This window comes from Sceloporus occidentalis, unplaced genomic scaffold (genome assembly GCF_023333645.1).
Source record: "Sceloporus occidentalis isolate IW3139 unplaced genomic scaffold, rSceOcc1.0.p SCAF_4, whole genome shotgun sequence".
In the NCBI taxonomy this organism is placed as follows: domain Eukaryota; kingdom Metazoa; phylum Chordata; class Lepidosauria; order Squamata; family Phrynosomatidae; genus Sceloporus; species Sceloporus occidentalis.
This window is the reverse complement of record NW_028316984.1, coordinates 183168390-183183479: the sequence shown is the minus strand read 5'-3', so window position 1 is coordinate 183183479 and position 15090 is coordinate 183168390. Positions and strand designations below refer to the sequence as shown.

The following is a 15090-nucleotide window of genomic DNA, read 5'->3' as shown; positions in this document are numbered from 1 at the left end:
AGCAGATCAAGCCAGAAATACAGTATCTCTAGAAGCCAAGATGACAAGACTTAGACTGTCATACTTTGGAGACATCATGAGAAAGTGTGAATTGTTGGAAAACACAATAATGTTAGAAAAGGTGGAGGGAAGTAGAAAGAGAGGAAGGCGACATGTTAGACAGACTTAGTTAAAGAGACCACGAATATGAATTTGCAGGAGCTGGGCAGAGCAGTCGAGGACAGGGGGTGTCTCATCCATAGGTTACCATGACACAAAGGCAGTTAACAACTACAAATCTAGTTGGGAATAACCAAAATAAAGATAGCCATTGTCCAAGAGAAGTAAACATCAAAATGTGAAATATCTATTACTTAACAATTCTTACTTTTGGTAACACAACCAAGGGCCAAACATGGTTTATTTTTGTGTGCCATATCTGGCTATAGGCTGCCAAAGCTGCCAAAATGGCAATTCCTGTACATTGAATTCTAAATAGAAGGTTCTACAGTGGAGTCCAAGTCCACTGCAGAAAGATGAAAGAAAAGCCAGTTGATGCACATTGTGGACAATGAACAGTTTATTACCAATAAGAACACAGATACTGTGATGCACTGATGTACCGCTTTAATATTGTGATAGCTCTGAGACCAGTGACTTGTTGGTTGACAGCTGGTGTCTTTCGGCTTCCACTGGTAATGCCACAAATAAGATTCTGTTGGCAAAAAGGTCTTCATTTACAATGCAGACTACCAGTAAAATTACTTCGAAGTCATCTAGTAAAAGCGAATGGTTCACGTATTTCTTTACCTACTATATACTAAAAAGAAAAATGTCATACATTTAAATAAGCAAATACAAAATACAAAAAAGGCTGACCAAATCTGATGTGCATTGTCAGATGAAATTTAAAAAATCCAGAAATTTAAATTTTAATATTTTTCTTTTTTAAGATTTTAAGACTTTTTCTTTTCTTTTCTTTTTTTTTAAATGAAGCAAATCCAAGGCAGCAGCAAGCTTCAAAGTCTGCTGAGTCTGCTAATAAAAAGGATTTAAGAACAAAAGACAGTGCCAGGTGTCCTCTTTCACCATTTTGCATGATCTTGGTACACCTAGAAATGATCCAATTGTCTTTCGTCTTTTGCAACTTCCGGATGATTCCATGACCATTATGTTGTGCTGATTCTACTCAACTCCTGCCTGATAGCTGGGGAGGAAAAACAATGAAAAAGATTTGTACTCAAAGCTAGATACTGTCCCATCATCATACCTAACATAGTAAGCACTCATCTATATTGGTATTGGCTGAAATCCTCTATCAGGAGATGCAGTTACAATGATGGGCCCTTTTCAGAAGTGCAGCCCCGCCAACGTTAGGATTTCTGAAGCACTGGAAGTAATATAGCTGTCTGTTGCAAAGTGCCTTACTGCTGGGAGAAGGCTGGAGGCATCTTCACACACTTTCCAGCTTTGGCAGTCCTTTTGCTGGGGGAAAGGGGAGGTACTGCGCTGCTGAAAAGGTAGGTTTTGGGGGCACCTTTGATCATTGCAATAGTGTAAGAACCACATAAGTTTTGTTAAATCTGTTTTATGACATTGCAAATACTGAACAGGATGGTAACCATTAATGGAGAAGTAACACAAGGATATATTTTGTACATTAGACATTGATAAACAATGGCAAACATAAAAGAGGCAAGTTTAGGACAAGAGGCTGTTAGAGTGCATACACTAGAATCTTTATATTACAGCTGGGGAATGTGTGGTTCTCCAAATATTGATGGATTGCAACGCCAATCAAGGTTGGCCAGCACAGCCAATGATGAGAATTCCTGCATGGCAGGGGTTGGACTGGATGGCCCTTGTGGTCTCTTCCAACTCTATGATTCTATGAGGGATTGTGGGAGCAAAAGCCCAACAACTGGAGGATCATGAATTCCTCAGCCTTGCAAGATATTAATTCTGACTGTTGTGACTACTCCTTGGCGTCTCTTGAATGAAGTACATAGTGGGTAGGCAAGTTGTGGTCCCAACAAGAGTGTGAGTTTCTGCTCTTGGAAGTGCTTTAATTTCCTGCTTTAACTAGAGAGGTGAGCATGATTCCCTCATCACCACTTCCTCTACTTCTCACCATAGGAGTGTGTAGTGCATTCATAAGCAATCATCAAGCAGTATCTGATTAGTGTCTTATATATGTGTAAGTGTGGCTTATGTGCATGTATGTCTAAACCCAACCTATCACCAGCACTCAAGCCCCAAGGGATGCTGCTGCTGCTGACTAGTGGGAAAGGAAAGGGACAGCAACCTCCATATGTCAATGTGCTGTATGTACTCTTGTTTCTTCCCTCCTCCCGCCACTAGGAATCAGCAACAGCAGTATAACTTGCAGCTTGACTGTTGGTAGTGGGTTGTTTTCCCTTAATCTGAATTGCCCCTCCTGTCTCACCTCCCCATCAAGTCAGCAGCCATAGCAGCCCCCCAGAGTTGAAGAGGCCAATGGATTAAAGGACCATAGGCTATCTTTTCCCTAAAAACATCCACATTCAAGTAAAATTCTAGTGTCGGGTAGCACATTTGTTCTCTTCCACCCCAGTAGGTGTTTTGTAGGAACCATCTCCATCTCCCCTCCCCATTGTGTGCTGCACAGTATCTCTGTGACTTTCTATTTGCATTCCTCTTGGCTTTTCACCTTGGTAACTCTTGCAAATCCTGTAGGCCCACCCAATATGAGAAGATTAAACAGTCTGTTTACCCCCCCCCCCCCGGCCCCAAGGCGAGGGAGCCCTTTGTTTTCCCTTTGAACAACATCAGGAATTTATCCAAGAAGTCCAAGAGTAATCCTTTCCATCCTATGTTGTCCTGGAAGTGTGCCAGGCAAGAACATGAGCCTAGGCTGTGTGTTTAAGGCACAGCTAAAGCAAATGCAAACAAAGGTGGGGGAACCTGATTTTCATGAGCCATGGGACTTTGATGTTTGGGAATAGTAATTTTTTGTGGGTACTGGGCTACATATTCAAACAGAATTCTCTGTAATTTTACTCAGTGCTTAGGAATAGTTTTTAAAAATTATTTTTGGATTACATGTCCCCAAATCCTCCACTAGGCATGAGTCTAGGGAGTTACAGTCCAAAAATGATTTTTCCCTAGCTCTGCTCTCATCAGTCTGTAATTCTCAGTGGGGTGATAGGGAGTCATGAAGACTGCATTGATATAAAACTGATACTGTGTAAATATATTCAGCTTCCTCCTTTTTCCTTCTCACATACATCCAGGGTGAAGCAGCAGAATTTCCTATGCACTGATTAAATTTGGTAACCTAATGCACCAACAGGACATGGCATCTCTCTCGTCTTTTAGTAAAGACAAGCACAACAAATGTATTTCCTCCTTCTTACCATCAATTATCTCTTCTTTTACTTTGTGTAATTCTTTTACAACTTCCTCCAATATTTCCTAGGAAGGTAGGGAAAAAAAAACAATAAAATAAAACAACTTATTGATACAAATGCCCTTTTAAATTAAGGCCCTTGGACTGGTTTAAACTGAACATCATATGGCAGAGCAACCACCACTGTGTACATTTTGCACCAGGGTTTCCTCTTCTGTTACTTCTGAGTTTTTACAATCTTAAAAACCTGTCTACTTGCTGAGAAAAGATGTCTGTTTACTTGTATAGGTTAATTACTAGTTCTGAGAATCAGGTGATTTTCAAGATTTGGGTTTTGAGGGACAAAGGCAATTAAACCATTATGGTTTTGTTGATTTCTAATTGATTTGTTGATTAAAAAAAAACCTGAACTGTTGGCAGGCATGGTGTAGTGGTTTGAATGTTGGACTATGACTCTGGAGATCAGGGTTTGACTTCCCACTTGGCCATGGAAACCTACTGAACAATCTTGGCCAAGTCACGCACTCTCAGCCACAGAAACCGCTTAAATGTAAAGGTTTCCCCTATGACATGATTGTCAAGTTGAGTCTGACTGTAGGGTATGGTGCTCATCTCTGTTATTTAGCCAAGGGAGCCGGCATTGTCAAAAATGACTCTGTGATCATGTAGCCAGCATGGGTTGTCATAAGTCAGAAATTATTTGAAGCCACACAACAACAATATGTTGGCAGACTTCAGGAGCCATAGATTAGATCCATTAATAGTCTGACTCACTATAAGGCAGCTTCTTAATTTCATAGCAGGTATGCAAGGACAATATACAGTAGTAAAACATAGTAGTGAAGTATCTGTTTCTTTGTCAGGAGAGAATCCTGGATTCAGTCTGTGGCATTTCCAGGTGCAACTGAGGAACGCTCTTACCTGAAACCTCTCTTTGTCCTTGGAGAGCATCTGTCAATCAGTACAGATGAGATAGATATAGGGGGCCCCAAGGTCTGACTCAGTATAAGGCAACTATATCATCCCACATGGTGAGTCCCTATTGCAAACTAATATCATTGTAAGTGGACTTGCATCTGTGTAATTGAGTAGTTCAATTAAGGTCTGTATCATTTAAGAGGGTCTCTTACATTAGTACGTAGGGAAGCCAGTGACCAATGAGCAATAGTACCAACTGTGTACTGGACACCAGCCAGGGAGTGCCGATGCACATCGCAACACTCTGCTCAGTGTCCTGTTACACATCTCCATAATTCACTATCAGGGTTTCTTAGTGCCTCTGTTACATAGCATATACATATGTATACACGTGTACATATAGTTATGTAATGTGATGGAGGATTCTGGCTGAACTTTGGAGAATTAAGAGGAAGAATTTATGTATTAGGATGGGGGCCACCCACGCCTCTACTGAACCTTAGGAAGCCACCCAACACAGCTATTGCAAAATAAATAAATAAATAAATAAATAAATAAATAAATAAATAAATAAATCTTTCAAAGCTCCTCATGACTCCTAGGAGGCATGGTGGATAGTATTGGCCTTTCCTGATGTGATTTAGGCCCAAGCACTTTTCTCTTTTTTCAAATATCACTTCAAAATCACACCTCCCCCCAGGCTAAAACAATGGCCCTCCAAACACCTCTTACAGAATGGGAGGCAATTGTGGGAGCATCCAAGGGGATCTTTGGGGTGGAGAACTTCCAATGCAAAAAACAAAAACATTTTTTGCTCTCCCCAATGCCTTCTATCTAGGGGATGTGGAGGTATTTTTGCCTTGTTTTTAGCTGCCCATTTGCCATTTTAGGACCAGGAAAGGCCTTTTTTTTAGAGCAGGAAATGACTGAAGTAACATATAGTTTACTTTCAGTTTTCAAAAAGGTTGTTCCTAAACCTAAAACTACTCCCCCCCCCCCCAAAGTGTGGCAACAATGCCACCCACACTCCCTAGAGGTCATTCGGGGTGATTGCTTTGACTCTACAAATGAACCCCGATTTCCAGAGTCCCAGTCCTATGCTAAAACCATTATACCACATTGTCTCTCATATATGCTAACTACCTTGCCCATTTATTGGTTTCATAAAACAGGCATCTGCAGTAGAGCAGTTCACCAGTGGAACATGATGCCTCAGAGTGCAGTGGAGTCTCCTTCCTTGAAGGTTTTTAAACAGAGGCTGGATGGCCATCTGTCGGTGGTACTTTGACTGTGTCTTCCTGCATGGCAGAGGGTTGGACTGGATGTCCCTTCCATGATTCAGTGAGTTTGTGAATCAGGAGTATCTTGAGTATACAGCAGCAACACATCTCCTGGAGCAAATCCCACAAACCCACCTTTTTCAGTGTGTCAGGTCTTCCTCTTAAGATTTTCCATGTCAATGGAGAGCAGAGGGAATAGCAGATTCACATCCATCTGTTTTCCCTTAGCTGGACACACTAAAAGAAGCATCATCAGGACCCTCTCAAGGGTCATCATGACGTATCTAAGAATAACACTATTTCTGTGTGTTCAGCTAAAGGAAAACTTTCCTCCTGATCTCCCCCCCCACCCCCATGAAACAGAAATGGCAATACAGTATTGGGTGTGGAGGAGCTGCCACATTGGTGAATTTGGAGGGGTTTGATTACTGCATGGATGGAACAGAATTCCTATCTCTGCAATAACCAAAGTAGTAGTTTACAACAGCATAAGGTGGACTTATGCCATCATAACTCACTTAAAATAGGATGCCAATCTTCTATCTCATTTTTCTTTTTTTGCCAGACATTACATAGTAAACTGACACTATCCACAGCATAGTGAACCACTGCTTCTTTGTGTACACCATCATTCAGTGGCAGAGACTGCAGAAGGCCCCAGGTTTGGCTTTCATAGCCTCCAGTTAAATGCAAACAAGTAATGAGGAAGACATCCACCACGATTCTGCAGAAGTGCTGCCAAACACAGTATACAATACAGGGAACTAAATCTAACCTGGAATGAGGTAGCTTCCTATTTAGAACAAGCCATTCTTTTTCTTGGGTACCAAAACAATGAATAAAGTTCTCTCACATCTGTACTGATGGATGGCTATCATGCCAACTCACTTGTTTCATGCGATCAAAATCTAAGGTGTCCATTGCCACATCATTGCTGCTGCTTGCCGGCTTCATTCTTGAGAAAGAGAGAAGGAAAAAGAAATAAAAAGAGTCATTCTCTACTGTATTGCAAAACTACTGGTTATGTTTATTAAGTCACTTTGTGTGCAATTTGTTGGAACAGGAAAGCAAGCCGAAGCCCAACACACAGCCCACAAACTCTTTATTGCATTTGACACTGTATTGCCTTCCTCTTGCATCAATCAGCGACAGGGTAGACTTACTGAGCAAGCAGCATTAAGCCCTATCCACCATGCGTCATCAAAAGCTTGGAAACACACTGGGAAATGGGGAGGAGCAAGTCAAAACACATCAGCATCTGTGAGGATTTTTTTAATCTGTAACGCTAATCCAGATAGTTGCCATGACTACTTTATTGCTGAGTTATTCACTGCTGTTAATAATTAACTCTGCCCCGTTATATAGAATTCTGGGATAGTCTGTCTACTAAGAGTATTGTCAAATTATCTTCTCCCATGCCTACCTGTCCTTGTTTTCCCATAACACCACTGGTGGTTTTGGACATATATATGTCCCAACAGAAGACAACCAACATCTAATCCCAAATGCCTACTTCTTTTACCCAAGCATTTGGTCACTGTTCATTCTAATATCATTCTAATGTCAAATCCAGATCCAGGGGGACCTCATGTGGTTTGTACTGGGCAGTGCAGAAGTTAATAGTCTTCAGTTCGTCGTGAGGACCAAACCTTCTGGTCTGGGTTTCCTTTTGTATGGTCTGCACTGTGAACACAGACTGTGAGCTAAAGAGATCACATGACTGCTGCACTACACAATTCGCCAGGGAAACACCTATTACCCTAAAGAGTATTAGCAGATCCTGATTATAGCAATCAGCTTGTAATGCTAAGACATAGCCGTGTTAGTCTGGAAAATCAGTATGCAAAGGCATCTTGCAGCATCTTTGAGACTAGGGGCTCCAACAGACAGGCCAAAATAAAGCTACTTTGGGTCACTTTGAAAGTATGCTGTTTAAATGACTGAAGCATCTTAAGAGGCCAGGATCTGCGCCGAAGCTGCACTCCCGTCCTGAGGATTGGACCATGGCTTTGGATGCATTTAAACAGCATACCTCCAAAGTGACCCAAAGCAGCTGTATTTTGGCCTGTCTGTTTGGGCCCTAAGTGAAAGACAGAAATTGGTAGTATGAGCCTACTTGGTGGAGTAGAAAGCCCAGGGAAAGCCATATAGATTGAAGTGTTCTGCAACCGTTTTTAAAATATATCTGTATTCCTTATATCTGATTTATGTCCATTGTGTCTGGTACAGGGACTGGCCTGTTTGCCCAATATAGATGCTGAAGGGCATTGCTGACATAGTATGGCATAAATCACGTTAGAAGATAAGCAAGTGAAAGTGCCTCTAATACTGTAGGTGATGTCATTAGGTCCTTGCCTTGTCCTCCAACAACCATAGTTAAAACTGAACTTGTCACTGCCTCTCCACGTCAAAACTCCACACAGTTTTGCATTCCTATAGTTATTTTCTCACACAGACTTCTATATAGGTTTCCAGTTCACCAAATGCATCGGAGGAACTAAGCTCAAGTCTATGAAAGCTCATGCTACCAACTTCTATCTTTCAGATAGTTTCAAAGGTGCTGCAAGACCCCTTTGCAGCCTCTAATTTGTGTCTGTGGTATAGCATTTTGAGAAAGGCTTCCATGAGAGAGAGCAATACACAAACAGCAATTTAATTTTCACTGTGTTTCAAAACCCAAGAGATCCTCTCATATATTTTGGGCCATTGTAAATACAGAAAGTTCTACATGTTATGGTACTTAAGGTTCCTGCCTTCTTCAGAGTTTACCAAAGTAAACCTTTAGGCTTGTTTAGTAAAATAAAGGCAATGTGATGGGGAAATGTAGCCATAAATTAGAATAACACAAATGAGGAAGCAATTTATGGAACAGTTTGGGGGCCTATTACACCACATATTTTTCTAACCTACCCTTATGCATCATAGTAGACTTTTGCATTCTGGCAGATCTGGACTTGCAGTACACACAGACATCATTGAAATCTAAGGGGTATTCCTATGTGCGGTTCTTTTTGGGTGGAGGGAAAGAGGTTCTTTGAGGGCCTGACTATATATTACATTCAGCATACATTAAGCATACAATAATGATGCAAATTTAGGTGTATGCAACTGGTATGGATGGAAACTGTCCTGCCTTCTTCTCCCCATGGCAGCCCTTCTAGCCTCTTGAAAATACTGCACAGGGGACTAGAAACTCTATTGAATAAGATGAGTTGTGGCACAGCCTCCAAATAAAGAAGAAGCACATTCCATCTGCACAAGGCAGATCCAACCCAGTGTTTGCTGTTATTTGGTTGCTCAGTTTTAACTTTAAAACAAAACTTTCACTAGATCTAATTGAGAATGGGAGAATGGCACAGGGGTTGAACCCACCTCTCTTGAACCCATCATTGTGATAATGATTGTTTCCCTTCCCTAAAACGTCTATTTAGAGACAGCCCCCAGTATCCATGGATTTGCCATCTGCATATTTGAATATCTGTGGACAGAATGCCTGTGTTGTCCCCAGTGGAGCCACACCTGCATTAGAGACAGCCCCCATTGTCCCCAGTGGTGTCACGGCCATGTGCACAAGCCACCACTGGCAACAATGGGGGTTGTCCCTAATTTCGGCATAGCCATGAGCACATGCTGCCATTGAAGTCCTGTTGTCCCTAATAACGGTACGGCCATGTGCATGCACTGCCTTTGGGGATAACGGAACTTGAGCATCTGCAGATTTTGGTATCTGTGGTGGTGGTGGTGGTGTCTGGAATGGATCCCCCATGGATACCAAGGGCTAACTGTATTTCATTTGTATGCCACCCCTGTGCCGCAATTAAAAGGATTCTGAGGTGCTGCAGAGTGGGGCACTAGGAAATGATGTCTGCAATAGTTTCCCAGTCATGGGGTGCATCAAGAACAAACAGATGGAGAGTGCCTCATTGTCTCAAGGCACCCCATGACTGGGAGAACAAGTCATTTCATACTTATGATGACCCTAAGGTGACTTTATCACAGGGTTTTCTTGGCAGAATTTGTTTTGGGGCTGGGGGGGGGGGAGTTTGCTTTTCCCTTCCTCTGAGACTGAATGTGACTTGCCCAAGTCATCCTGTGGGTTTCCATAGCTGAGCAGGGATTCAAACCCTGGTCTCCATAGTCGGAGTCCAACGCTCAAACCACTACATCCACTCGCTCTCAGAATAATGTATACATAATTTTCCAGCACCCTGATCTCCAGCAACTGAGAAACCTTTTGAAGTGCTGCTAGGGTGAAATAGTAGGTTTTCATGATTGCGTTCATTTGTTAATGATTGTCAACGTGAATCACCACCAGTTAGGGGATCGTAAGTCCATTACTGAACAGAATGCCAGCCTTTTTTTTTTAAAGAGCGCAATGCAATGCCAAATTATGCATCAAACATAATGTGTAGTTCAACTCTCAGATGTCCTGGACTGTTTTTCAGAGCCACATGCAGTTTTATATGCTTTTATAAAACAGAACAAACCTGTACCATGTTTTCTTGAGTGTTATCCCAATACAGACTCCACTGAGACCAGCATTTGTCAAACAGCAAGGGAGTGAAAATGGTAGCAAGTTGCCACTAGATGTACAGATAGTGGTTAGCTGATGAAGGAAGAATGACATAATTTTGCAAGGGATAAGCCAAGAGACAACAGAGGAGTCAGAGCAGGTTTTTTTCGGTACCTAGAGGATGGTTGGAATTGAATGGGACTCTTAGGTTCAGGACTTCTCCCCACTGATGGGTTTCTATGACAATGGAATGAGAGAGCACATGACATCAGCACAAATGGAAGCATCATGCACAGAGTTCAAAACATGCAGATGACCTACAAAGGATGCTCTGCAGCTCACCTTGACAGTAAGGAAGCGACAGGTTTTTCCACAGAATTGCTTCGCTCCCAAAGCTTCTTCCCAGCATCTGTTTTAAAAGCAAAGTTTTTTAAAAATCACAAACAAATAAAGACAATTCCATGATGATGATGATGATGATGATGATAATAATAATAATAATAATAATAATTTGTGTTTCCTCGCCTCTCCGGTGGATCGAAGCGGGGTTACAGACTAAAAAAGCACAAAGTGTTTACATAAAAATTCAATTAAAAGCAGCTAAAAACAATAAAATATACAACATCATACAGTAACAATAGCATCAACACACAAGGCAGACAGGGCAAGTCAATCATATCAGGGGGGTATTCATATCAGGTGGGGTATGCTCGGCTAAAAAGCTCGGTTTTAATCGCTTTTCTAAATGTTTCTAACGAGGTCGCTGAGCGGATCTCCTCAGGGAGATTGTTCCAAAGTCTCGGAGCTGATGTTGAAAATGCTCTTTCTGAAGTAGCAACATACTTAGAGGTTGCTATCTCCAATAGGTTCTTACCCAATGTGCTAAGAGTGCGGGGCGGATTATATAGGGAGATGCGGTCCCGTAAGTAACTCGGTTCCAAGCCATGTAGGGCTTTATAAGTAACAACCAACACCTTGTACTGTGCCCAGAAGCAGAAAGGGAGGCAGTGAAGATCTTTTAAGATAGGTGTAATATGGTCAAACCTTGATGAACCAGTGACCAATCTGGCTGCCATATTTTGCACTAACTGAAGCTTCCGAACTTGGTACAAGGGTAGCCCCATGTAAAGCACATTACAGAAATCTAGACGAGAAGTTACCAGAGTGTATACCACCGTTTCAAGGTCCCTTCGGTCTAGGTAGGGTCGCAGTTGGTGTATCAACCAAAGTTGATAGCAAGCACTTCTGGCTGTCGCATCTACCTGAGACGTCAATTGTAGGGACGAGTCCAGAAGTACTCATAAACTGCGAACTTCGTCCTTCAGGGGAAGTGTGATCCCGTCCTGGACAAGTGGATAAATTTCCTTCCTTAGGCCCGAGGAACCTATCACAAGTACTTCCGTTTTCTCTGGATTCAGTCTGAGTTTGTTTTCCCTCACCCAGCCCATTACTGACTCCAGGCAGGCATTCAGAGGAGAGATGCCATCCTTAGTCACTGCATCAGTCGAAGGAGAATAAGAAACTGGGTTCTATTGCTGTTTTTGTAATATTAATTACTTATACACACACACACACACTGGATATTCCTGCATCTTGTACTTAGCAAACTTTTCATAAAATGAACAGATGTTCTTGACAAAATAAATCAAAACAGACAGATATAGGCTAACAGTAATGACAATTAGGAAAATATTACTAACATTTCATGTATAACAAAAGTAAATTCTTTCTCAGCTACAATGAGAAAATTAATTATGCTTGTTTGGACTATACAAGACAAAAAATTGCAACTTTTTGCTTTTAGAAATATCAACAGATATTAAATATCAACAGAAATAAAAAAGTATAGATTTTGACCAAGTCCACTTGTTTATCCCAACCAGACTAGACCCACTGAATCAATGGAAATTTAGCAAGACCCCCACCTGCCACCTCTATGCATCTCAGTGGTCTGGCTTCTGGTTTTCTTCTTGTGTGAACCCAGGTACAAATGGGTGCCAGGTGTCCACTAGGGTTTGGTTCCAGAACTCCCTGTGGTTACCAAAATTTGTGGATGCTCGAGTCTCATTACATACAGTGGCATAATAAAAGGGTGTCCCTTATATAAAAAAAGGTTTGCTTTTTGGAATTTTGGTAGGAATATTTTTAATCCAGGGATAGTTGAATCCGTGGATGCAAAATGTGTGGATATGGAGGGTCAACAGTACTGCTTGTTCCACATACTGCTAGAGTGGTGTGGGAAACAGATATGGGATCAATGACCCCCCCAGGTTGACACTATTGATCAGAATTTGTGAGCTGGCCTTATTCTTGCTTTTTAACAGGTAAATAAATCTTAAACCAAATTTGTTTGGAAAATGTTTAAAAATTCTCCAAAAAATCTTACTGTGACTGCTTCCATATCTTTCAAGATATTATGATTAGGAGATAAGTCAGCCCTTTAACTATTGGGAATGAGGCATGCTGCCAAATAGCATTCTTCAAGCAAAACATCATGTGTGGAGCTGTACCTTATCCTTTCCTTGTCATAAAACACGCAAGGATCACAGCACCTCAAGTCACAATCCCATACAGTTTTTCACACCTCTGTTGCGTTAAAATTAATGAAGGCCTAAGCGTACCTTTAACTCACAAATTTAACATGTTCACCAACAGGAAAATGAGTTTTTCCTCATTGATGTAAGGTGCATTAAGTTAGCGGAATAACTATTGGGACATAATTACCCTGGAGAGATCCTCCAGAAACCTCTGGCTTCTTTTCACGAATGAATCCATGCAGAGTTCTTATTCAGGCTTTAAAGGAGCTATTTGAGGTGCCTAACTCTATTGCCAAAATAGGTTCAGTGACTTGCACAGCTTCTTTTAAATTTCAGACCCAAACTCCAGAGTGGATGCACAATTTGGCCTTGGTGTTTCATATCCTATCCAAGTACTGGTTCACAGTAAGGAGAATGAGCTGAGATTCCACCACTGCAGTGGGAGGAAAGACATCAGATTAACAGAGCTGAGTACCTGAAGAATTCTGTTGCTGAACAGGGCCTCGTGAAACGGGTGATGGGGAAGTGCTAGCATCTTCCTAAAAAAAAAGTAAAACAAAATTACAGCTTAACATTTTGGAAGAACAGTATGTAACAGAAAGGTGTTACAAGAAGGGATCTTGTAACACCTTTCAGACTAAATGGGTGAAAGAAATTGTAGCATAAGCTTTCATAGACTTTGGAAAGAACTCTCACTTCTCGGTGACAATGGCGGGGTACAGACCGCCAAAAAAAGGCCCTTCCTCAGCGCCTCTCTTTGCTGCGCAGGAGCGCCACAGCATACAAATTGTGCGGCGCTGCTGCACAGCAAAGAAGGAGCTCCCAAAGGCGGCTCCTGCTTGTGGCGCTGCAAAGCGCCAAAGACGGCGCGGTTACATCGCAGCTGCACAGCGCTATTTAGAGGCAGCACAGCTGTAACATAATCATTGCGTGCGCCGTATGTATGGCGCTGTGCAACTGCAGCGCGTGCATGACGTGCTAGGGTTGCGGGGCGTGTGCATGCACCACCCAGAGGCAACCCTAGCACGTCGTGGATGCACCACAAAGGGCCCATCTGGACAGGGCCTATGACATGTTTCATATGAACCTCATACCAACAGAGATCAGCAGCTAAACCCCAAGCAGGAGTTCCTTCATCTCTACAGGGGCTTGTTCATTTTGTTCCACAGCCTTTTCTACCCTCAGGAACTCATGCTGCAGGAAAAAATTACTGTGGCTACACATACACACATACATATGTGTGTATGTTGGGAGGCAGTATATGAATGCATGTTTCACTTTCTGTCACTAATTTATATAAACATTTGAGGGTCTAATAATTTACAAGAAGCAAATTATATATGCATTTTGTATAAATACAGAATACTCCAGCACAAAGCAGACACAGAAAAATGATACGATTTATATAAATGTTGTTTTCACCATTTACTGGATCAGTAGGTCATAATGCTTATCAATTTTAACATTTTTGGAAACATTTTTAATATTAGCTATTTTATACAGGAATACTGGAAGATGTTTCAGAACATCAGCCCATTTCCTGGATTCCAGACACGATTGTTCCTCAGAAGGATGCTAGGGACTGAATGTGGGACCTTATCCATACACAGCGTGTACTCAGTATCTCTAAGCTGTAAGGATCATTTATTTTTTTCTAAAAAATCAGGGAAACTTTCCATGTTCAAAATCTGTTTAATTGCCATTTTAAGGTGGTGGGATATTGGGATATGGAATTGTATTATTTTAACTGTAAGCCGCCCCGGTTGTGTTTCACAGAGAGGCGGAATAATAATAATAATAATAATAATAATAATAATAATAATAATAATAATAAATCCTGTACTATAGCTCCAAATAACCAAGTGTCCCACTCCATTCTGTGTCTACACATCTGCCTTTAGCTACCTTTGACAGCTATTTCTCCTATTTTCCTGCCATACCATTTCCTCTGCTATTGAAACATCTCATTAGTTATCCATCAAACCCAACTTGCTCTTTTAATAGACAGACAAATCCTAGCATGAAAAGGTAAAAACAAATGGTCAGACTGTGGAGCTGAAGGTTCTGTTTCTCCACCCCCTACTCCCATTCCCCAAAACTGATTTTCTGCAAGAAAGAGAATCAACAGACTTAAGTACATAAAGAGTATTGTAAGTAAGTAAACAGAGGCTGCCAGCCTCATCGGATAAGATGGGAAATTGCCTTATACCAGGTTTCACTATTTATTCATCTAGCCCTGTACTGGATTTCCAGGGTATCAAACAGGGTTTTTATCTGATCGCCTACTCCCTGATCTATTTAACTGAAAATGCCACAGATTGAACCTTTGACATTCGGATCATGTGCTAGACGACCATAGTTGTATTCTGAGATACCTTATGGGAATAAATATTTCTTTAAAATCACAACTCAGACCAGTATACCTGAAATAACACAGCATACCCTTGCAATGAAAGGGAATACAGACTGTAGTCA

The 15090-nt window shown here is 41.5% G+C and overlaps 1 protein-coding gene across 2 annotated transcripts in view; it reads right to left on the bottom strand.

The window, feature by feature from the left end:
* Positions 1-541: 541 nt before the first annotated feature.
* Positions 542-15090, bottom strand: part of EVL (Enah/Vasp-like) — a 188087-nt gene continuing 173538 nt past the window's right edge. For both annotated transcript variants that reach the window (XM_089522526.1, XM_089522528.1), the window contains 6 exons: positions 13091-13154; positions 10421-10487; positions 10253-10315; positions 6454-6520; positions 3375-3432; positions 542-1186 (listed from right to left, as the gene is read on the bottom strand). In XM_089522526.1, coding sequence (XP_089378652.1) covers positions 1149-1186; positions 3375-3432; positions 6454-6520; positions 10253-10315; positions 10421-10487; positions 13091-13154 — 357 coding nt within the window. In that variant the 3' untranslated portion in view covers positions 542-1148. The remainder of the gene's footprint in view (positions 1187-3374; positions 3433-6453; positions 6521-10252; positions 10316-10420; positions 10488-13090; positions 13155-15090) is intronic.